This window comes from Amblyomma maculatum, chromosome 10 (assembly GCF_055883805.1).
Source record: "Amblyomma maculatum isolate TAMU_Amacu chromosome 10, ASM5588380v1, whole genome shotgun sequence".
Taxonomy (NCBI): domain Eukaryota; kingdom Metazoa; phylum Arthropoda; class Arachnida; order Ixodida; family Ixodidae; genus Amblyomma; species Amblyomma maculatum.
The window spans coordinates 64482404-64507281 of record NC_139353.1 but is presented as its reverse complement, the minus strand read 5'-3'; the positions used below and the strand labels follow the sequence as shown (position 1 = coordinate 64507281).

Genomic DNA, 24878 nt, shown 5'->3' with positions numbered 1-24878 from the left:
TCAACATTAGAGTTGCATGTAAGGGGAATAATGTAGGAATGAAAGCTAAGCCAGGCTGATAACATTTTTAGGAGGCTACTGGCATTGTTTTTTCTTCATGACAAGGCAACCGCAACGTGGAGAAAATTGCAAGCATGACCTTCTTTTTTTACACTTATGTGCAGTGCGTATGGTGCTGCATAATTCTTACGTGACAAGGTATCCGTCAAGCTCTGTCCGAATGAGAGGAAACAAAACTATTTAGCCAACTGATCAGTCACCATCACTTAGTTGCAGGATTTACAAAAAAAGAAAAATGATGCCACGATGCTGTTTACTGCTTTTTTCAGCGGTTTCACTGTTTAAAAACAGTGTCAATGACCGCAAGAGGCTTGTGCTTGGTTTGTTCACGCAAAATTATTTAGCTTCTGTACACAATGGCTTCATACAAACTGGCTGGCCAGCATGTGAAGCTTACTCTTCTATCTCGCCAGCACTTTACAGCCCACTTTTTACTCCTAATTTAATGGTGCCATGAAAACAGTGTTTCACAAGGAAGTGAGGAATCGCTCACTTGACCAGGCGCATTTACCGGGAATCTTGAGGGGAGTTTGGTATGCTATTGATTTATGTAATTATTTGACTTGCCTAGGTCCTAGAATGGCATATTGGCTATCTGGCGATGTTCACCTCTCTTTCTGGTGTGGCTTCATAGTCTGCATTAGCAGTACTTGTTAAACACACAGCCGTCCTATAGTCATTGCCAAGTGCATGGCACTAGGCAGACATGACATGCTTCCACCTACTGTGGATGCTTCATTGAGCAGGCATCGTTTTTCTCCGAAGCTGTTTTTCCTTGATTCTATCTACCTGCACTATAATTCAGTTGGTGAATAGTCTGCAGGCTTTGATCTGAAAACTTGATCAGTTGGTTCACAAGGATATCTGGGGATATCTAGGGATATTCTCGGTGGATAACACTTTGTATTCGTTGTGCTGTTCTATGCGTGCATTGTGTTTGAATGTTGGTTGCACATTCTAGGACATGCTCATACATATTTCATTCAACAGGTCATTAAGATGCCAGTGGAAACTAGAATGCATAAATGTTTTATGAAACATAGCAGCAGGCAGATGTTAGAGGGTTTTTGATGCAGCAGTATCAAAAAGAACGAGGACGCAGAGAGAAACGCGAGGACATGCTGCATCAAAAATCCGAAGCATGAATCAACTAGCTCAGTTATCCACCTTTTTATTATTAGAGGGGTTAGCAAATACAACTGTGTAATTTATCCGCTGTAGGAGTTTGGTGGCTTTGGCAGGTGGCCACTGATCTTTGTCAGGGTCACGGGTTCCAACTTGAAAAGCGGTGGCCATGCTTCAGTGGAGCTGAAATACAGAAATGCTTGTAACTGTGCGATATTAGCGCTTGGTAAGGACACCCATATGGTTGAAGTTAAGAGCCCTTCACCGCGGTGCCCATCATAGGCTATAGTTGTTTTGGGGTGTTAGGCTCTACATCTTCTCTTGGATTGCATTGTTTTCCCTCCTTTTCTCATTAAACTCTGTAAATTGCATTGAATACATATGTCGCTTTGAGACAGGGTGATTGTACTTAGTTGATAGTAAGTGGGCTCTCATTAATTCTGGCTCATTTAATCTAAATGTCCAGCTTACTCAGTCTTTGATGTGAATGTACTCTCATTCCTGGATTATCAGGTGTGCGCTGTGTAAATTGTTATGCTACTGTCTTCACTTTTTTTTTTCTAAAGTACATAGCAGTTGGGATTCGGAAGGATCTAAAACGATGTTTCATGTAGAAAAACTTTGACTTGGGAAACAAAGGAAGTAATTGTGAAATGTTTTAAATTATATCACAGCCCTTCACTGCAGCATCTCTCATAGACCACGCATCGCGTTTGAACGCCAAATCCCACAGTTTACAATTCCTTCATCTTTTGCTCTCTTTTGAAGTCTTCAGAACGCTAGATGCTATGGCTTTTGTCCCAGTGATGGTGGCCACATAATGAAGGAGGTAAAATGGAAGAGCAGCTGTGTGTTGTATGATATTGGCGCTCGTTAAAGGGGTCGAAATTAATTCCCTTGTGGCCTTCGTTCAGTTTTGGGACATTAAAATGATACCAAGGACGAACAAAAGTTGGCATCTATTAATGGGCCATCGTGTGCTAATCTTAAAGGAATCATTCTCGTTGAAACGAAGCCTTTGTGAGCTGGAAGAAAAGTGTCAAATTAAATGCAGAGGTCACAGTGCAAGGTCAAAATGCATCCTAGAGGCCACATCACATGGCCATTCACTTTAAAACTACTCTTTTCAGATAAAGACATGGTTAGTTTCAATTGGCTTGTGGGGAAGGGGGGACATTTGTAAATACAGCATGCCGGCCGGTAATTGTGTGTTACGTTTCTGGAAAAATGTCAGCATGTCCCGAAAGTGCCAGGGAATCAATTTCGAGCAATAACCATGATTGAATACAGCCCTCCTTGATGCCACTTTAAACTCTCCAGCTGCATCTATAGATGAGTAGTGAAGCAACATACTGTCTTTGGCAAAAGTAACCGTGCAGTGTTGTCATCTGCCGGAAGAAGCTTGAGGCCGAGCAGCGCTGTTGTGCTCTCCATTTGTGACCCTTTTAGGTTACGAGTGTAAGCTGCCTGGTCTAAGCAATGCACTCTCACTCGGCTTCACAGGAGTGAAATTGCACGCCACATTTACTACCCGCTTACTTATCATGCGGGAAAGGATAGCAAGAACGGAGGCTTAGGTGCATGCAAGTTTACTCGCAGGCCAAGATGGGAGAGTCGCCAGCGCCGAAGAGCGCAGTGCTGATAACCGATGCAGCTGCCTGGTTACGTTTGGCATATACGGTGCCTTTGAACTTGCTTCTAATTGTGGTGATGATGATGCTGATGATGATGATGCCTTTCAGCTCATCTGGAACTGACTATGTCCATGAATATCTGGAAAAAGAGCTGGCGGAGTCCAGAATGGTGAGTGGTGTACAGCATTGTGTCTCCACATAGCGTATCATTGCTAGCTTAGAAAACGGAGGGTTCTGGGGCTGTGATATTCATTCCGCGAGTGTTACCAAACTAAAACGGAAGCCCGGTAGTGTATTTTTGAACGAGCATCCTCGGAGTTCAGGACGGGGCTTTTTTCTTTTATCGCAATAATTTTGGCCTTACTTCGGAAAGACAGTTTCGAGAAGCACTTGACTTGTCAGTTGGGCAGGCTAAATCTTGTGTGCCTAAATGCGAATAACATAAGTTTAGCATTGTGTTCTTGTTCGTTTTTGTGCATTTGTCGCACAATTGTAGCTTTGTACACTTCAGTACCTGTGAGTCTGCTAGGTTAAATGTTCGGGATGCATCACAAGACTGTACAGTCTTCAGCCTCATCTTCAGTGCAGGCTGCAAGGTCAAAGGACTTTTCTCTAGCCCTTTCGCAGACACTTGAATTCTACCCTGAAGAAGGACAGTCCACCGGAAGTAGCAGTTGTTCTTCATATACATGTGAAGAATGAACGAATGTGCCACAGCTGAAAAGTAATAGTAGTGCAATTGGTTTCTGTCCAGTCAGGTTACAGACAGATTCGATGCCAGTCAGTTTGGATTATTACTTTATTATTATTGCATCATGCGTCGACTGTCGATAAAGCTCAGTCGCTATCATACCTGCAGGGCTGTTGTTTAACGAAATATGCTTTTGCACCAGGATCTCAGCATGCAAAAACAGCACAAGAAATGCTAGTGAAGGCTTTGGCCATCCCGTGGCACGTTTTGTCAGTACCCAAAGTTTGCTAACTCTCCTCCACCTTGCTAAACATGTACGCAGGTTACCATTGTAATTCTTAAAGAAAAGACCCTGCTAGGCATTAACGGTTCTCGAGCCCATTTCTTCGGATGTTTTCTGTCAAGTGTCTGGGTGTACTTGGCGCTTTGGTGCTTTCCTTGACCCCCCTGTTGAAAACTCTTTTTATTTCTAAATTGGAAAAAACAAAAAAAGCGACATGCTACGTTCACCCCATATCACTGTGATCGGACCTCCTTTCTCATCACGATTGGTCATTGGTAAATGAGTCATAGTATCTACAGAGTCAACATTTGCACTATTAATGAACACGTGAAAAAAGCGAGGTTTTGAGCAGTCTTTTCTTTGTACAAGCTGCTCTGCCGTCAATTTGTCTTTGCCGCAGTGAGACAGCATGCAAATGCAGCTCATTTGCTGATAATGGCGTCATCACTGACGTCGTGCAAAATAGCCCTCTGGGCAGTGTGTGTGAGTTTTGGTCCAGAGCGCTTGGCTTATGTAAAATAAATTTTTTGTATTGAAAGAAAGTGAGCTTGTATACTGTGATGAGGAAGCCCCCAGCAATACTAGAATTATTGGCCATTGACTGAGTGGGGCGATCCATAATTTATGGTTTAGACTTACCAGCGGTGCAGTTTTGCCAGTCTTAAATTTCAGCCAATGCAGGCCCAGCTCTGCTTGGCAAGTAAGCCTCAATACAGGAGGTATGCAGGCAAATATAAAGCTCCGCTTTAACCTAACCGTACTACCATGCCTGCGGGGCATGCCTTCCCTGTTAGCAGAGTTTGTTCTTCCACCGCACACTGGCTCCGAGCTAACAGCATGGTCAGAATTTACAATGCTACCACAATACCTTCCCTTTATGACAGCCCTTCACAACAGCTTCTGTTCTTTATATCCTTTTCATTCACTGTGCTGAACATGCTCGGAGTGAGGCGTTGTGAATACTTTGGTTTGTTGATTGAAGCTGTAGCCCTCCTTTTTTTTTTTCTGTTCGCGCCAGTTGCAAATGCAGATTAAACAATAGTCAATCCTGTATAAAACTTTGTGCTCATAGTTCTATTAGCCCCAAATTCGTTTTCTCCTTTTTAACTCTGGCTCTTCTCTTGTTTAGGCAAATGCGGATGCCAAGGCCTCCTCCTCCTCAGAGTCAGCATCGTCTTCCGAAGGTGGTGCCTCGTCTAATGTGGACAATGACGATCTGAGCACCATTGTGGGCTCCTTGGCTGGCCAGGGGGCCATTGCGGAGCTTTCGGTGGAGAGCACCCAACTGGTGTACGCCACCTACTGCCAGGTGGCGCACGTGCCCAACTATGACCTGCCCGTCACGTCCTGCCGCGAGCGGGTTAGTGTGATGCTTTATGAGCTTATTTGCTTCTACGTAGGGGTGTAGAAGCTTTGGAAAGGCGAGTCAGAGGTCTTTTTTGCCCAATTTATCCACTACAAATAAACGTGCATGCCACTAAAGGCACAAAAAGCGGCGGGATTTTACTGAAGGCAAAAGTTTTAGGCCCGTCCAAACAGTGGCTTTCTGATTTAAGGCGACTTCTTCATAACAAATATTTCGGATACTTCCTTCTCTGCAGCCCTCTGCTACGGCATCTGGCATAGCCTGAGCCACTCTGAGACGTTAATGAACCAAACCAGAAATAGCCATTTGAAATAGGAGTAGTGGACTCACGTGCAGAGCTTAAATATCTGTAGGGTGTGTAGTTATTATAGTTAGCACTGGCTTGTCCTGTGAAATGAAGTTAAGAGGAAAGCCGGTTTCTGATGGCCGAAAAATGCCAGAAAAAAAAAAAAGATTTGAAAATGTGGTATTCAAAATGTACATATATTTTTCTATCATTTCACGATTTTTCTTGCACCAGGAGTCAATATTTAATCTTAAAAATTACCTGCGCGAGCCGGATTCATGCAGAATTTGATGCCAGAATGGTATTTTTTTCAGCTATGTGCAGCAATCGTTTCGCAGCTCCGATCGGACCCATCACGGTCTCATTCGAAACAGTAGTCATTGGTCTTGATTTTCCCGCTGCCTCCAACCCTGTTTGGCAATTGGTTTCAGAGAAAAAAGGCACACACACACACAAAAAAAAACGAAATGCGCAATTTTATTGGTTGCCGCGTGCACGTGACCTCAGGGAGTCAGCCGATTAGCCCAGCTGGACGGAGCCGTCTGCTAGTCCGCGGCTGCGATGTGCACAGGGCGCCATTTGCCGAGCCATAGCCGACGGCGAATGAGTACGTTATGATGTCTAGATCTGCCGGAAAGTTCTATACGTGGCACGGATACGTTAAAAGGAGGAAGAAGTCACTAGCGGATAACTTCAGGAAGGCTTTTGTGTTGGAATGCACCGATGACAACGGAAATGTCAGTTTTAACGACCAAGCCAGCGACGTTGTGGAGAACAAAGACCCAGTGGTTCTGCCAGCTCTAACATTCAGTGCCACGACAAGGCTTCGAATCATGGTTTCTGTCCAACAGGAGCAGACTCGCGGTGCCGCCAGAACGTAGCCACAGCAAGTGGTGACCCTGTGCCACAGCATCGCTACAACCTGTCGCCTGGTGTGCAAAGTCCTGCTTCCTATGTATGAAAGGCTGTCAGACAGGAAGCTTATTGAGCGTTGCCAAAGGGGCAAAACACACAACTGTAATGAGAGTTTGCATGCTCTCGTATGGCCCTTGGCTCCAAAGCATTGCCATGCTTCACTTTTCACTGTTCAGGCTGCTGTGGCTGAGGCAGCAATGCGCTTTAATCCAGGCAATTTGAGGACATCTGAAAATATTTTGAAGATACTTTCCTTGAATCCTAGCACAAAGGGTGCCAAACAATTAGCAGACAAGGACAAGCTGCGAAAAGCACTGAAGAAGCGCTACTGCAGTGCTCAACAACAACATGATTGCATTCCTGGTACGCACAAGATGTGGGTGCTCAACAAAATGTGCGAAAGCACTGGCTGAGAGCTGCAGGCGACAAAACAGATCAAAAAATGAGCAGAAGCATTACAAGTGCTGTAGGCGCTCCCTACGTGTCCACTGCAATAATGGATTGGATTGGCTTGTTGCAGCAAGAGTGGATTGCGCAATTTGAAGCGAACATCAATACGTTGCAATTGCCGGTAAAACCCGAGGTTTTTGCCAGTCGTACACATTGTTAATAATCTTTTCAGTGGTAATAGTGGCAAAATATTGCAATTTAATATATTATATACCTTGTTCTACTCTCGGGTGGGTACGAATGCATTTTAACGATCGGAGTGTTTACCGCTGAAAAAACAGGAGCTGCTAGTGTCGCCAGCGATTTTTCTGCCCCATTGCTTCCACGGGAGCGTCACCACGCTGGCGCTATGGTACCATTTCGGAGGTGATTTAGCAAGCAGAAACCACGCAAAACAAGTGTTCCTTAAATGTTATTCGCTTGAGATGGATGCTTTAAGATTTCTAAAAACCAAACGTTCGTATCGAATTGAATGTGAAATAGTGAAACCTTGTTATAACGAACAGTTAAAAAATTGGAAAATAGTTCTCTCTATCCATAATTCGTAATATAAAATTTCGTAGAAAATACATGCAAGAGCAGCAAAATTCAATCAGAGAAGGCAAAGCAACTAGGAGGGTGCCTACTTGGGTCACGTCCATTTATTTACACGCAAAGAACTGCATTATCGCGGCCTGCTTTTTTGTGTTGATCACGTTCCGTATCACGCCCTGTTCCACAGTTCGCAAACACTCAACAAGGCCAAACCCACTGCTCTCAATAGCATTGCAGTGGCTGCGCAGTAAATCCAATGCAGCAAGCGCTTCTTGTGAAGTCTGAATTGTGAAGTTGTGAGTTGTGTTCTCATCGTCTGCAGGGTCAGCCTGAGCTTCGTCTGCGGGATGTTCAGAACCTTCCACAGCGATTTCGGCGTCCGTCAGTACAGCCGTGGCTGCCGCGATGTCGTCGTCGCCTACAATGTTCTCTACAGTCATTGTTGCAAGGCATGTCACCAACAAAACGCTAAAAATAGTTCCAGGCCTCATCGAGCTCACGGAGCTCTGCTTCTGCTTCGTCGGGATCATCCCCATCGTCACTTGATGCACGGGCCTCTGCTGGAACAAAACCTACATGCCGAAAGCAGTTCGCAATCGTTTCGCTTTTCGCGCTGTCTCATGCCGCTTTAATGCCCCCAGCAAGTCGATCTTCAAGTCTTGCTTCATACGAAGCTTCACAGGAAGAGGGTCAATCAGTCTCCTCTTGTAAACTGCCTTGAAGGCCCTGATTTTATCTCGAGTTGGCTCCAAAGTCAGTGCTGCTCTTTTTTTCACGTTCACCATCATCACAGCACTACACACACCCACGCACCACACTCGACACTACGAACGACGTGGCCTCCACCGAATGCTACGACGGCCACAGCGTGACGCCGCTGCTAACACTAAAACACGAAAAGACGCAAAAGCCAAAAAGGCAAAAAGCATCATTCGGTCGTGCCACTGCCGCCGCTGCTGAAGCGGAGCTGTCAGCGATTGCGAGAAGCGAACGATTTCTCATAGCCTCTGAGATCACTTCTGCGCGCACAAACACACATGCGGGGGTGATCTCGGAGGCCATCGATTTCTTTGGCTGTCAGCTCAATGTTGTCGTGGCATCTGTGGCGCTGTCAGTGCCTTCGAGGTAGTCCTGAACGTTTGCTGCGCCGCACAACAAACTTGTAGTGCAACGAAGCCTGCCTCCTGCTATTAAAGTGAGGTAGTGTTTGGTGTCGCGAAGTTCGTAACATCCGTTTTATGCCGAACTGCGTTCACTATGGGAAGTTAAAAATACATGTGTTTGAAAAAAATATTTCGGAAGAGTTCGATATATTCAATAATTCATTATATACATGTTCATTATATAGAGGTTTGACTGTACAGTCGACGACCGATTTTTCGGACACCCAATTTTTCGGACATGCTTGATTATTCGGACTTTTTCCCGGCCCCAGGACATACCTTATAAAGTCAATGTATTATGCTGCTCAAAATTTCGGACACAATAAGGAGGGCTATGCAATTTTTCGGACATTCCAAGCGTCAGCCGGGCCAACTGCCACACATTCTGGGCGGTGTCACCGCCATCTTGTTTGTTTACTTTTTCCTTCAATAGCCTCCAAACCGATGCCGGCCTTGCGTGCCGCTCCTCAGCTAAACTGACGCTGGATCGAGGCTATATTATTTGCCTAGCAGCTTCCGTTTCCGGGACAATGTCGCTACCGTTGCTGCTCGCCACTGGAGTGTATTTTTTTTTCTTTTAGCGTGATCGCTTTGTGTTCGCCGTGCGTTTCACATGCATTGCTGAGCAGAGCGAGTAGGCCTAGCCGGGGCCGTGCTGATGCGAGAACTATGTTGTGTCGCTACTGTGGCTTGCATTTAATTGAATCGGCTTCAGTTCTTCAAAAAGCTGTTTCCGGATTTTATAAGAAGATTTTTATTTATTTTTTTTTTTTTTTTTCGTGCAAAGCGGTAGTGAGAAGGCACTCAATGGAGTCGGTGTTGTGATCCAGTGGTTGGGGGTTGTGGTGTGCCTCGACAGTGAGAAATCCTACTTTGTCAATTTGTTTGTAGCACTTAGTATGCTCGCCGATGCGTGGAAATCTGTAGCACTCACAGTGCTGTGCAATTGCTTCCGTGCTGAATGACGAATTTGTGCTGAATGACGAGTCGGCTGCCTTGGACGAGGAGAGCGTGATCGAGCAGCTGGCAGTGAGCAGCTCATTCACGACCTTCGCACTCCTGGTGTTCAAATTCCATCGGCCGTCTCGTTTTCAGAGTTCATAGACGTGGACCGTGAGTTGGAACTGTCCGCTGGGCTCACAGATGCAGAAATTATTCGCCAAGTGCTTGTGGAGTCTGAGAGCGACGACGACAATGACTCACCTGTAGCAGCGCAGCCGACCCAAGCTGAGCTTATGCAAGCAAAATTCAGGCAGACCTGTTAGCACGGAAGCAGAGCGTGGTGCATAAAGGCATTTATGACTTTTTCCGGCCTCAAAGTCAATAATAGGCAATAAATTGAGCTTTTTTGGTGCACATTTGCTTTTTCGGACATTTTCGTGGTCCATTGAGAATCCGAACAATCGGTCGTCTACTGTACTTGACTGTTCAACCAAATGTATTGGGTTTATAAAATATTTGCACTGGCCTTGAAATTTTGGTGAATTTGTCTCTAATGTCCCTTTTATTTTTGCTACACCTGGAGGTCTATTACATATTTTTATTGCTTACTTTAACAAAAAAGTTTAGTTTTTTTCTTTAATTTTTGCATTTTTATGCCGGAAGTGCACATTTGAATGGGTTCCTAAATTTTACACGCCTAATGTAACATAAGTGATTCTCCGTCAGATGCCGGCGCAACGGAGGCGAGAGCACCCTCCGAGGAAAAAAAATTGTGCATCTGTCTCGTGCACTGAACAGCGTCTGGTGCCAGCAGATAACGCAGAAACATACTGGTTAATTTTTCAGTCCGCTCGGTAAAGAAAGATGTTTTTAGTGTGAATTTGTTTTTTCTGACTGCCTGGTTTTCCAGATGCTTTTCGTACCCCTTGAGGGTGCGAAATATTGGTCGGTGACTATAAATGCAACTGACTGAGATTGCCCTGAAATCGGCTGTCTTTGCTGTGATGGTTTGGCAATGAACTGGATATTTCGATGGGTGCAGATACTGCGGATGGTGGACACGTATCCTGCAGTGGTGATTCATGGAGCTACAGGCTGCGGAAAGACAACTCAGGTGCCCCAGTTTGTACTGGAGCACTGCGCCACCAGGGGAGTGCACTGCAACATAGTGGTGACTCAGCCGCGCCGGATTGCAGCCATCAGTGTTGCACACCGCGTCTGCCAGGAGCGCGGCTGGTCGCTGGGCACCATCGTCGGCTATCAGGTACCATGTCCTTCCCCCTCTCTCTCTCTTATCTCACCCGTATTTGCAAAAACTTGTCCCAGCAGAGCTGGTTGGCGTGTGTACCTTCAACATCAAGCAGTAAATAAAGGACATTGGTATAGTTATGTCATCCAGGTTTTATTTATTTATTTATTTATTTTCGATACCCTCAAGCGCCGAGGCATTACAGAGGGGACACAAAAAAGACAAGGACAAAATAAGGCATACACACATGAGCATACACACACGAGCATGCACACACGAGCGCTCGTGTGTGTATGCCTTATTTTGTCCTTGTCTTCTTTGCACTGTTTCCTAAAATGCAAACACACCAACTCGCCCAATTCACCATTCTTGTGCATTACAGAGGGGAGTGGGCAAGCAAGCAACGGAAAAAAATTTCTTTTTGTTACAGGGGGTACAACAACATAGTTAAAATGTAGCAGCATACAGTATTTCAAGCAGTCAAGGAAATACAGAAAAAAAAAATACAAAAACATCTGTAACATATGCAACGCAAGAAACTGAACAATCATAGCAGGAAAAAAATAATAAAAAACGATGAAAATAACAAAGCACAAAGAACTAACTACAGTCAAACCTCGTTATAACGAAGTCTCATTTTGCGCGGAAATTCGTTCGTTATATCCGATATTCGTTGTAAAAGTACACACAAATTCCTACAAAAGAAAATTCTGTTCATAAACCCAAGTAAAGGCTAGCCTAAAATGGAAAGCACAAAGCTGAAGAAAAAGCATTTTTTTTTTTCTTTGAAGCGTGGTATGTATAAGCACGCGAAACCTTACCTTTCATTTTGCACTGCCAAGCAAAAATGAGCACACAAATCGGGATTTAGGCCACGCAGAACTGATTTATTTAATAAACGACGTAATCTTCATTTGGCGGCACTTCACACTATTCGATAGAATAAATTTCTCAACGAAATCGACACTGTGCAGCGCTTTCCTAATGTCAGCTGATTTGGCCACAGGTAGGTTCTCAAGGTACCTTCTCAATTTCCTCGCCATATCGGCGGCCTCGGTGCTGCTGAGAGCTCGCTCTTCGCCTTCTTCTTCACTCTCATCCCTGCTCGTAGCATCATCTGTAGGAAGCAGCTGATCGACAATTTCTTGGTCGGTCAATTCGGGCGCCACAGCCAAGTTGTCATCGGCAGCAATAAAGGAGGGTTGAAATCTGGGTCAGTTAGTACATAGTCTTAGAGAACAAAAACCAGCCAAGGGACGAGGACGAAGGAAGACAATGTACACACGGAAGCTTCCGTGTGTACATCGTCTTCCTTCGTCCTCGTCCCTTGGCTGGTTTTTGTTCTCGCAGCAATAAAGTCCTCGAATGTAACATTCGGAACAGCCAGTTGATGCCATGTCGTCTCGTCGAAATTGTCCGCTTCACCTTCAGAATCGTGGGCGTCGTTGGGCTCAGTCTCGCTGGTGGATGGGGCTAGGCCAGCATCAACAAAGCACTTTCTTATTGTCGACTGTGCCACTTCGACCGTGCGTTTCGGCGCCGCCATGCTGCAAGACGACGGCACGACCTCGAGGAAAGTGAGCACACGCGCGGATCGGCAAAAAGTAGGGGCAGGGGCACGCGGGCGGTGGTTCGATCACGTACAGGTCACATGCCAGGCAGCCGTTGATGCTAGATTCACTCGCGGTCCCTAGATGGCGTGGCGTGCGAAAGCGCGGGTGATTCAAACACATTTTATGTGGAGGCGACGCGGGCGGTGGTTCGATCACGTGCCGGTCACATGCTAGGCAGCCGTTGATGCTAGATTCATTCGCGGTCCCTAGATGGCGTGGCGTGCGAAAGCGCGGGTGATTCAAACACATTTTAGGTGGAGGCGATTGATAAAACCGAAATTTAGCTTTTTGAAGAATATTTTTTTTTGCTTCTTTGTGGATTTTGAGTCCTGTGAATGCAAAATATGCTTCGTTATAACCGATTTAGGGTCAAATTTTTAGTTTTTCATTTCGTTATACAGATAGAACTCCCATAGAAATAAAGCACAGCCAACCAAACTTTGCTTTTACTTCGTTATATCCGATAATTCGCTGTATCCGTGTTCGTTATAACAAGGTTTGACTGTATTCGCATCAGATAAAAGCGTCATCAAAGACTGACGATAGGCAGCATAATCCCATGTATAAGCCACGGCAGCGGGAGTGTGGTTCCACTCCTTCGATGTGCGAGGAATGAAAGAATGCAAAAAAGTGTCAGTACGGCAAAAAATAGATCCAGTCTTATGTTGATGGTCGACACGAGAAGAGTGATAGAGGGATGTAGTCGAGTGGAGAGGGAGGTGTTGTGCACGGTGTCGTGGGAGTGTGCTATGCCGATTGGCCTCGGTGCCAATCACTTATTGGTCTGATCACAGTGACTGTACTTGTCATTGCCGTTCCCTCTCTTCCCTTCTTTCTTTCTTGCTGCATTTGCCTTTAATGGATGGATGTATAAGTGTGTGTGATTGTGCGCGGCAGTCAAATTGACTCGTGCACTTTGGGTGGTTACTACGCTCAGCCACTCTGGACTTTCTAAGGAAAAGACACCCCGTTTCCCAGTATTGCTGAACGCCCTCCCAGCACCAGCATTTTATACCACCTCAGCTGTCATTGATGTTAGCCCGCTCTGTCGCAAGATAGTGCAGGAAGGGCACTATCGTTTCTATTCCTTCATTGCCTTTTCTGGACATCTTGTCATTGAAGGTGACATTCCTGTGAGGGTGAACATCCAGTCAATTGATGTAATTTAGGATTATTGGAAAACTGTGAAGGCAAGGAACTACAGAAAAATTCACAATTAACGATAATGGAGACTAGAATATATAAGGCTTTTTGTGTACCAAGAGCATAGCTTTAGCAACGGGGATCATGCTAGAGTTGGGCACAGTGGTACTGGAGAGCAACAACTAGGGTGCCCAAGTAGAAAAGATGTTCAAGTGCATCACACGTAGTGTGCCTGCTGCTTTGCAACCTGCCAACCCTTTGTAACCTTTGCAACCCACTCTTTGTAACCTGCAGGTGGGCCTGGACAACAAGACATCGGTTGACACGCGGTTGGCCTATGTGACTACGGGGGTGCTCCTGGAGAGGTTAATTTCCAAGAAAGACATGAACGACTATACGCACATTATCATAGACGAGGTGAGCATGCGGTGACGGGAGGTGGGGCAGTTGCCGGTCTCGAATTTTGTACTAGAGCAGCTGCTGTGGCCTGCTCTGGTCTAACGTTGAACGGATAGACTTTCCTTCTTAGTTATTCCTTCTTTTAATTACGTTTTTTTCTTTCCTTTTGAGTTTTAATTTACGTTGAACGAATAGACTTTCCTTCTTAGTTATTCCTTCTTTTAATTACATTTTTCTCTTTCCTTTTGAGTTTTAATTTACTATACAGTTAGATTTTGTGATAATAAGGTGGTATTGTGAGCGAAAATTTGTTCGCGCCCCACCATGGTAGCGCAGTGGACAGAGTGCTCGACTGCTATCCCCTAAAGGGGTATTCACACGGGGAAGAAACCCACCTCTCTGGACCGCGATGTTGTGAAAATGAGCCGCCTTTGGGCACCTGAACCAGTTTTCCGGGGACCCCTCGGGGGTGGGGGGCTTTTTGTCGGGTGGCACCAAACCTTCCCCGAAAGGAGGGGTGTTCGCGGTCTTTTCCTCACTCTCCTGGCAACTCCGTGGGTTGCAGCGCATTGTTTTACCTGGTTGTGCCTAGTTCTGGTGTAGCGGGGTGCTCCTTTGCTGTGACAGACCTTATTGTGGCGTACCATGCAACATTCTTTTCCATTTTCACTGGCTGAAGGGTACCCACTATGTCGATCAGTATTTCGGTCGCGATGCGGAGTGCAGTAAAGCAATCTCGAGTATGTTTGTGTAGAGGAACATAGTGCAGTGGACGGTCGTATGCTACCCTCTCTGTTTGTAGGACGCATAATTAGTATGAGTGCTTGTAGTAAATTAAAATAAAACAGCTGGCATCCAATGTCGCCTCAAAGCTGTCTTCCAACAACAATAAAAAATCTTATCTACAGTGTTTTCCTTTAACCATTTATCACGTACAGCCTTTGCGTCTGCAATGCGATAACCAAACATAATACAGTAAAAGCTTGTTAATTCGAACTTCACGGGACTGGGGAAAAAGTTCGAATTATCGAATGGGCCTCAAAAAAACTGACAAGAACCATTTGCATTACAGTAAATACACCGTATTTAGTCGCGTAGCGAACTCACTCGCATGATGAATCCACCCAGCCCCGATTTGTGCCTACGAATCTGAAAAAAAAAAAATAAAGGCGTCAGTCGTTACCGCGCCCCTCCATTGCACGCCTCACAGCCCACAGCACATTTCTTGGCAGTGAGCCAAGATGCTGCACCGCGTGTTATCTTTTGACTTTAGCTCCAGCAGGGGGGAAGGGGGGGGGGGGGAGTGGCCGTGTGCCAGCGCTTGTCTGGTGATAGATGGCTATCGCAAAAAAAAAAAAAAAAAGTTTAACCCATAGTGCTTTATTTTATCCGATAATTTGATACATCCATGTTCATTGTAATGAGGTGTGATTCTGGGTAAGCTTTAGTTTGGGTCCAGCTTCCTGGCTAGCATCACAATTTACGCATTATTTTTCAGGTTCATGAGAGGGACCAGGAGACGGATTTCTTGCTCCTCGTGGTCCGCAAGTTTTTGCGAACCAACTCCCGAGGTGTCAAGGTAAGTGTATGTGACTATGTTTGGGTTCCACGTTTGTGCGTTGTCTTTTCGTGGAACCCATCTCGCATAGCTGTCAAGATTTGGCAGGTGTATTCTGAGGGTAGACAAGACTAGACCTCGGTGCACTGCAATGTACAAAGGCTAACACTGTCTCGGTGTACGGGACATGCAAAGTTTTTGCATTCGTGTCTGGGAGCAGTGTCATCCGCAGCTTTGAGCGTTATGAAATTGTTTTTTCTCTAAACGATAATGTGACCACTTTTTCATCCTTAAAGACATGTTGTGGTGCATTGCAGGTAATCCTAATGTCAGCGACGTTTGACGTGGACTGCTTCGCCCAGTACTTTGCCACACTACTGAAAACCATGACGGAGCCAGCCCCCATCGTGGAAATACCGGGCAAGATGATGGAAGTAAAGGAGTACTACATCAATAGCCTGGCCACACTGGGGGAGGTGAGTCTGCTTCCAGACAGTCGCTACACTTGTGATAAATTGCCGTCCAAAAGAAACTGCTTTGTGGCAAGACTGTTGGCGTGTGGCGTCTGTATTACAGCGGCCCGTGAAAAATTATTCACGAAAACTAGAACCACATGCACGAGCATTAGGTACCGTATTTACTCGAATCTAACGCGCACCTTTTTTCCGATATATCGTGTCCAAAAATTGGGTGCACGCTAGAATCGAGTACGACCCTAAATCTCCGATATCATATCGCCATCGGCATTTCAAAATGGCCGCCTGGTATGCACTTCGAGCCTACTAGCTGGTCTAGCTGTCTATGCCTAGCTGCAGTAGCGTCCTTCGTGTGCTCTGGTACATGTGCTTTGGTTAGCCTACCCGTTTTCTGCGATTGACCGACCGGTATGGACGTGCCGAAGATTCGTCGAGTTCATCATGATGCCGCATTTAAACGGAAAGTCATCATGTGTGCAGAGACGGACGGAAATCGGGCCGCATCACGCGCATTCGGAGTTCCGGAAACATGCGTGCGGGACTGGCGCAAGCAGAAGGAAAAGATTTTCGGCAGCAAGGCTACACGAAAAGGTTTCAGTGGACCGAAGCAGGGCCGGTTCACCGAAATAGAAGAGCGGCTCGCAGAATATGTTCTAGAGCAGCGAGCGGCGCAGCGGCCAGTGACGACGGACCTGCTCAAAGTCCGGGCGATGCAGCTAGCCCTACAAACAAGGCTAACGCGGAGCGACTTTAAAGCGAGCAGGTGCTGGCTGTCTAATTTTATGAAGAGAAAAGGCTTTTCTCTTCGAAGGCGGACAGGGATATGCCAGAAGTTACCTGAAGAGTACGAAGAAAAGCTGCACAGTTTTCAGCGGTTCGTTCTAAGTTTGCGCCGCAAGTACGGCTACCACCTCGGCCAGATTGGAAATGCCGATCAGACACCGCTGTACTTTGACATGCCTGCCACCACAACCGTTGAAAAGAAGGGGGCGAAGCAAGTGCGCGTGTTGTCTTCCGGCCACGAAAAAACACGCGTCACCGCAATGCTTTGTTGCACCGCGGATGGACACAAGCTGCCCCCGTATCTCATATTCAGGCGCAAGACGCTCCCGAAAGGAATCGTGTTTCCGAGTGGCGTGATTGTGCGCGCCAATGAAAAAGGTTGGATGACAACGGACTTGGTCGCCGACTGGATCGATAACGTCTGGCGCAAGAGACCCGGCGGCAGTTTGGGCCTGCGTGCGATGCTTGTGCTCGACGCTTTCAAGTGCCATCTCGACCAACGTATCAAGGACAAGCTCGCTGCGTGCAACACCGACCTTGTCGTGATACCAGGTGGCATGACATCGCAGCTCCAGCCGCTCGATGTTTGCTTGAACAAGCCAGTGAAAGATAGGATTTGGGCGCTGTACACCGAATGGCTTGTGAGTGGCTGCCATGAATTCACTCCCAGCAACAGAATGAAGCGTGCCTCGCTGCAAGAGTTCACTGGATGGGCGAAAGATGCGTGGTGCACGATACCGTCTGCCATGGTCATCAAGGCCTTTAAAAAATGTGGCATATCGAATGCCATGGACGGCACCGAGGATGAGATGCTTTGGTCCGTCAGCAGTGACAAGGAGTTGTCTGACAGCGACGACGAGTGAACCTTGTGCCGGCATAGTGACAATCTTGGCAAGATAAGCCGTTTCCTTTTGTGTGTGTGTTTTTTAGTGCACCGAGATTAAATCTTTGCTTTTCCAAACGAGACAAAGTTGTATTGCTGTATGAAAGCGTTAGGTGCGCGGTACTCTTTTTCGCGGAGAACGGGTGCGCGTTACAATCGGAGCTTTTTTTTTTTTTCGGGGGTGGGGGTCACGAAAAACGGGTGCGCGTTACAATCGAGGGCGCGTTAGATTCGAGTAAATACGGTATCTCATCAACCACCACTGCAATGTAAAAGTTTTCAAGTTAGCTTTATTAGCACTGAAGTTATGGGCGATCGAAAGTGATCCTCCTTCTCTCTCTTACCAACTCGGCCCACACCGGCACGCAAGAGAAAATTTAGTGAACAAGTCGCGATGGCGCCTCATCCCACCGGCGTAAACTTGGGGGCGTCCAGTGAGCAGGGGCGCGCCCAGCAAGCCCGTGTAACATTGCATGGGCGGTTCATGCGTGGAGCGCTTGAGGATGTCTCACCCCGGTTGGTCACGAGTGGTTGCCAGGAGCACTTTTTAAAAAACTTTTGCAAATTATTCACTCCACGCACAGATTTCAAATTTGTCAACTCGAATACTCTCAAAGAACTCCTCTTTGGATTTCTTGCATTAGCATATTACCGCAAGTAGCATTTCAGGGGCCTTTTAAGGAGCTATGGGGGGGTTTGATTCGGTTTGTGGGGTTTAACGTCCCAAAGCGACTTGGGCTATGAGAGACGACGTAGTGGAGGGCTCTGGAAATTTCGACCACCTGGGGTTCTAACGTGCACTGACATCGCACAGCACACGGGAGATTTGCTTTTTGCCTCCATCTAAAAGCGGCCGCCAAGGCCGAGATTCGATCCCGCATCCTTGGGAACAGTAGTCCAGCGTCGTAACCACTGCGCCACCTCTGCAGGGCAGACATGAGGAAGCTGGCTCTCTGTGATAGATAATATTGCGTTATGACTACAATTCTTGGCAAGTTTTTGTGCCTATGCAGCCAATGCTATAGAGCCAAAACGCATCAGCTCACTGCATAGTTAAATATAGTCCCTTGATAAATTATGCGGATCGTGCTCTGTAATAGTTTATCATTGTAATAGTGTATGCTGTTATTGCATTAAGATTGTACTACAACGTAGGCCAGTACAACGTTAGTGCGGGGCATTTTAAAATCGGTACACGACACCGTGCAAACGGGATAGCGGCGCCATCTGCCGGGCATCTCTCGAAGCGTGAGTCAGCCACTGCTGCCGTGTCTACCCGTCGGGTCCTGGGCGCTTTCGCAATGTGTGTGTTTCGGCAGTGTACGCAGCGTATGATATTCATTAACCGCAAATATGTGTTCGCGTATACCGTAAGTGGTGTAAAAAATGGCACTTTTGCGTCGTTGGAAGATCGGAATTCATTATTTCAAGTAAAGGTGGAACTGAAACCGAAACCATACCTGAGGCCAGATATGCCAGAACTGCATGCTGTAGTAACACCGTGATGAAACCTCCGCCCCCGTTGCATTGGCTCCATAGCCAGGAAGATTTGTCCACGAGGGTAGGGGTGTGAATATATCAAAATTTTCGAATACGAATGTGGGGGGAAAATATGCCTTTGAATATCGGATTAGTGAAGGGAAAAAAATGAATAAAAAACGACAAACATTGTCTCGTTTACTTCAGAATTTGCATCGTATTTGCAAATAAAATTAGGCTACAACTCCGCAGAAGTGTGTGCCCTACTGAAAAATCCAGTATAACAAATATCATACAGGATTTCGTGTGTGAAACCAGGTGGATCTGTCATGTTGCTGCCGAATGCACTACGCTCTCGTTAACCAGAAGAAATATCCCTTAAAAAACTGTACTGAAAACAGTTTGCATTGCGGTAACTTTATCTGATGAAAGCCTATATGACTGTTGTCTGCATTTGAGATAGAAACTGAAGTGAGAACAACGGCTTTTTTTTATACTTCGACTGCTTCACTTTCTGTCTACATTCTCCGCCAACCTTCTTCAAACAGTGCGAGACCCTGTGAACATAGGGGACCACTTCAATCTTCCGCCCCTATCCACCTCCAGAGTTTTAGATTCGGGGTGTTAAGGCCTTCAAAAGGGACTCAGCCACTACCCGTCCCTTTTTGTTTTGTCCCGTCCCTTTTTACGCAGTTCGGTTTTTCAATATTCGGAAAGTTCTGAATATCAGTTTTTCACTCCTGAATCGAGTAACATCTTTTATTCATATTCAAAGTTCCTGATATTCGCACACCCCTAACTATGGCATAAGCCACTCTTGCCAAAAACAGTGCTTTCAAGGTAGTAAAGATAAAAAAGAAAAACGAACTGCAGGTATCTGCTGATTACTTTTATTACAAAATTGTGGCGGTGCCAGGAGAGTGTTCCGGGGCGTGCTGATGCCCAAGGCCAGGCTTTCTTTGAAGAGGCAGTCGTAGAGTCCCTCCTGGCCTTGATGTCATTGAGCTTAAATTGAGAGACTGCACATACTTAGATTCAGTTTTATCAGCAATACATTAGAACCCTGCTATAGTAAACTCTGATATAGTAAAGTGAAACTGGAGTCCAAGTTCATCTTCCATAGACGACTGTGCATTTTCTCCCCTTCATAGTAAAAACATTTTTGATAAAAATTGGTTATAGTAAGGTGCGTTTGGCCACGCCGACACCTTCCCATGAAATGAAATCGCCGTGCGCACTACCTACAAAAGCGAAGCAATTTTTTTTTAAAGAAAAAACAACACCGAGTGTTCTTTTAAATGGCTTTACCACTAGGCTTAGTTGCAGTCAAGAGAAGCCAGCTTTACGTAAGCCTTGGAGCCGTGAGGGAAAGCACGCAATGCATAGGAAAGAAAGAAAAGCTGTTTACAAGCATGGAAAGAAGGCGGCGTGATTCGTTCAGAAATAAAGGAGAGTAAAAGTGCAGCGAGAAATAGGGAAGGGAAGAAACGACCGAACATTCATAGCACTGTGCAGCGCGAACCAGCAGTGGCAAGAACTGGAGATACGGCATGTGTGATTTTGCAGCACTTGATTGCCGTGCACATTTCTCATCTATTGCCTTCTTACTGATGGAAACAGCAAAAGATGACGCCATGTTCGTGCAACGCTTTGGTTTTCAAATGAAATCAAACTTAGTTGTATTCATAGCCACGTTGCCTTCATGCTTAAAAAGTACTTCCACAAGATGTAAACAAAAAACTTTTTAACTGAAAAAATGGGGCGAAGAGACGGAAAGAGATGGAAGGTATTTGAGTGTTTTCTTTTTTTATAAGCAACAAGACGTGTTTAGTAATAGCCATTTAATTACCGAAATGCAACTTAGGGCCATGTTATCGCCAACCACTGATATAGTAAAGAACTTGGTATAGTAAAGATTTTTGCCGGTCCCAGTGGCTTTATTATAAAAGGGTTCTATTGTAATCGTATTGACTGCTGTGTGGCAAGCATCAGCTAAGCAGGGATGGGAGTGCTGCTTCATTTGCTCCATTCTGCTCCATCCTGCTCCAAAATGAAATATTGCTCCAAACTTTAATATTTTGCCATCAAATTTAGCAGAACCTGGTTTTACCGCTCAGTGGACCTAGGAAACTTTTGTCTGCAATAAACTACATGAGTTGTTCTAATGATTCTGCTGTGAAAACCAGCACAGACTTCACCATCGAGCCTCCTTGTTGGGAACAAATATGCCAAACCTACATAAGACAAAAGCACCCTTGAAGCATCATAGGGCGATGCCATGAAGGTGTAAATCACTGTAAATATTCTCAGGAGTGTTGGAAAGCCATACAGGGCATACCTTTAACGTGTTGAACTGAAAGTAGCCTCAGCATCGCTAAAGCAAAAACATGAGGAGCCATTGGCAGAAGCTTGCGAAGTAAATAATCTGAAGAGGAGAGAAGGCTACCCATGAGTGCTGTCAATCCTGCTTGCAGGCAGCACTGACCAGTGCTCAGGAATTTATCGACACAAGCATAGAATCGGAAAGGATGTGTACAAGATAGCATAAATGTGCTGCTCATTGATGTGAATCCCAAACTAGTGGTGGTGCTTGAGTGCATCAAAGTACTTTGGTAAACTCCACGTTTGAATCTGTCAAGTGGCCAGAAGCTTTTAATCAGACCTGATTTTCAGATGTTAAGCGTAGAAAAAGCATTCCATTTGCTAGTGTTGTTCCAAATTGTTGCTCAGGTCAGCTGTCAGAGATGCATGCACAGTCAAGCCAAGCGTTGAACTTTTAAAGATTAAAAAGGAATCGGAGTGGATTTTTTGTATGTCAGGAATAGAAAACTGCAATTATTAAAAGCGTTCGATCCTAAAAACATGCTCCAAAACATAATTAGCATGCTCCAAAACTCTTGCTTTACTGCTCCAAAACGGCATTATTACTGCTCCCTGAGCTGCTCAAAAATGCTAGAGCGTGCTTCCACCCCTGGCTATGCAGACTAGGCAAGAACAGTGTGAGGAAATTAAATTGTCAGAAAGGCGTCTGTTTGTGCATTGAGACATGTTGCATGATTGAAAATGCCTCTGCCAGATGGTAGTTGGCAGGTGGCGTGACTGGGCGCTAATATGTCTGCAGGTTGTAGGACATTGGGAGATCACAGGACATGGCCAAGTTGGCACGAGCTGCCAACACGGGCAGCCCGTTTGAGATGGGTGGGTCAGGTGGGAATTGAACTCTGTGATCTTGGTTTCAGCGTCATGCACGCTACCCCTACAGGCCATGCAGGCACGGTTTTATGGCTTGGTTAAAGCAGTCTTTTTATATCTACAGTGTTCTGCCAGTTTATCTGAGCCATTTTGAAAAATTTTCCCGCCTCACCTGGAGGCTTGTTCGCGGGGAAATCGGGCACAAAGCTTGCGCTTTGTTGACCCTTTTGTTGCCTGACAGCGATGTTTACCTGGTTTGGCAGTGCGTGATGAGAAACCAGAACCTAATGTGGAGAGATTGAGGGAGCGAAAGAACGCGACAGTTTCTGGCGAAGGGGAGTAGTGGCGCCATCTGGCTAGCTGCGCGCATTTCAGTGCTCGCTTCGACGGTTTTCTGTTTGACGCTTTCCTTCAGCGATGCCAGATGGCGCCACCAGTGACCATCGCCAGAAGGTTGTGCATTTGCATCTTTTGCTCCCCCCAGTCTCTCCACAACTGTTCTGGTCAGTCACGCGTGGCCAAACCAGGTAAGCGTCATTCAAACTTACTATGCAGCATTGCTGCGTAGTAACTGTGTAGCAGTTTCACCACAAACGGGCTTCTGGCTTTGGTGAGGGGTTGTTTTTTTTTAAGCAGTTTAGATAAAGCTGCAGAGCTCAATATGTCTGGTGGTCTCTCATGTAAAATGGCAGCTTATCGGGGGGACACGGGTCTTTTCGACCAAACATTCGCGACGAAAATCACTTTTTATTAAATGTGATTTTCCAAACTCGCGCGTTTAATAAAGTTTTTTCCTCCTCCTCCTCGAAATCAGTAGCTCTTCATCTACCTATCTGCTAAGTTTTTCATCTTTAGGATCAGTATTTTAGTCACAGTGCCAATTTATATAATTGATCTTGCCCGAATTTGGGCCGAAAACGGCCACCGAAATGACCATTTTTCGCGAGACGCAGCTCTCATTCCATGCGTTGCACCGGAGCCATCTTGGTCTTATTTGAAAGAGAACCGCCTTTCGTCTCCAAAATGCCGCTTCTGCTGTTTCCATTCGCCCAATGGTCGCATAAAAAATAGCAAAAACGAAAACGTGGTATTCGCAATTCCATTGGCTTTCGGCGTGCACGTGCCGGCAAGGCATCACCGCATTGGTGGAGCTAGCTGGCAGCGTCTGCACGGCGCACCCGAGCCGCTGTGTTGACAGCGGAGACGTGACGCTAGTCACGCTTGGCTCCGAACCACAATGTGCTTTCACTGCAAGATTTTGGGAAGAAGAGAAAAAGAAATTGTTGACTAATCATCCGAAGTGATGCTCTGCCTCGGCTGTGTGCGTTCAGGCCGACGAAAATCGAGCACCGAACGATCGAGCGTGCAAGCCTGAAGTAGGCCTAGCGTGTTCCCCAGCACGGGAGACTGCTACTGCCAGCGGTCGCACCCGCCGCGACGCGACACAGTGATATCGCAGGCCGCAGATAAGCAAAAAGATAAGCTCAAAACATAAAAAGCTTGACCTCTCGCCAACTCCAGCAACGAAGTGGTAGTCGGATTGTTTTCGTGACTATGACGGCAGCGCGGCGAACAGTCCGCTCGGCGAGGTGGAGTCCACAATCGTCGGACTGGCGAAGTGTTAAGCATTTGGCGGCGGTATTTGCGTTGAAAAATGTGATCGTGAATAAGAAATCGTTGTCAAACTTACTCTCTAGTGCGTAAATTCCGGGGACACGTCATCGGTGTAGAGCTCGCTGCGGGTTTACGTCGATCGGATTGTGTTCATAGCCGTTAGTGAATGTGCTTGCTTCCCGTGCAATGCAGAGCACTGGGAAACAGCAAACAGTTTCAAATGACTTTCTTTTTTCCGCAATGAATGTTTCTCACCGTGGTCTTGATGCGAGAGCTTGGTAAAACGACATGCGTGAAAAACAAAAAAAAGATGCTGCCTGCATGTGACTCGCGCAGCCGAAAAAGTGACAACTGAATGTGCTGCAACTTCAAATCAAAATGGAGGAGGTGACACTTGAACGTTGGAAAGTAAAAACTACATATCTGAGGGTTTCTAGTCATTTTAAATTGTAAATGTGTGTATTGCACCAGGAAATGTCAGTTAAATAATCCTCCGTTTCTTTTGCTGTTTTCTCAGAACATGCATTGTTGACCACTTGCAGTTTTGTGGCCTCTATATCTCAGCACGCAAAGCACGTAGAGCTGAAATTCTTTTTGCAATGGGAAGCTGAATGTATGCTGTGTGAAATGTTGGAAGCAGATTTTTTGTTTTTGAATGTTAAAATTAATTTTGGTGAGTTTATTCCCACTTGGTGCACACGCTTTCTATACTGAAATTAATAATGCTGCAAAATGAGTGCTAATTAACATGTCGGAAAACTGCTCACAACATTTTATTCTTTACTCTTTTAGCTACCTAACCATGCTCTAATTTTAAGTTTTTAACAACCCATTATTTCAGAACTTAGGCCTTAAACAAAGGAAGATGATTAGAGATTATCTTGCAAACTAACTGGGCTACAAGAAAAAGGATTGCATATTTGAAATCAGAGTGAAAAATTCTGTAAGGCTGTAAATTTTTATTACAATTTGCCAAAAAATAACAAAAATAGCTCTAAAGACCCATGTCCCCCCTTAAGATAATATAGTATTACTGATTA

At 45.7% G+C, this 24878-nt stretch overlaps 1 protein-coding gene across 3 annotated transcripts in view; it reads left to right on the top strand.

The window, feature by feature from the left end:
* The window catches only part of spn-E (tudor domain containing 9 protein spindle E), a 153491-nt gene that overhangs the window by 1567 nt on the left and 127046 nt on the right, over positions 1-24878 (top strand). For all 3 annotated transcript variants that reach the window (XM_084582928.1, XM_084582930.1, XM_084582929.1), the window contains exons 3-8: positions 2928-2988; positions 4923-5153; positions 10492-10713; positions 13749-13871; positions 15352-15432; positions 15729-15887. In XM_084582928.1, coding sequence (XP_084439054.1) covers positions 2928-2988; positions 4923-5153; positions 10492-10713; positions 13749-13871; positions 15352-15432; positions 15729-15887 — 877 coding nt within the window. The remainder of the gene's footprint in view (positions 1-2927; positions 2989-4922; positions 5154-10491; positions 10714-13748; positions 13872-15351; positions 15433-15728; positions 15888-24878) is intronic.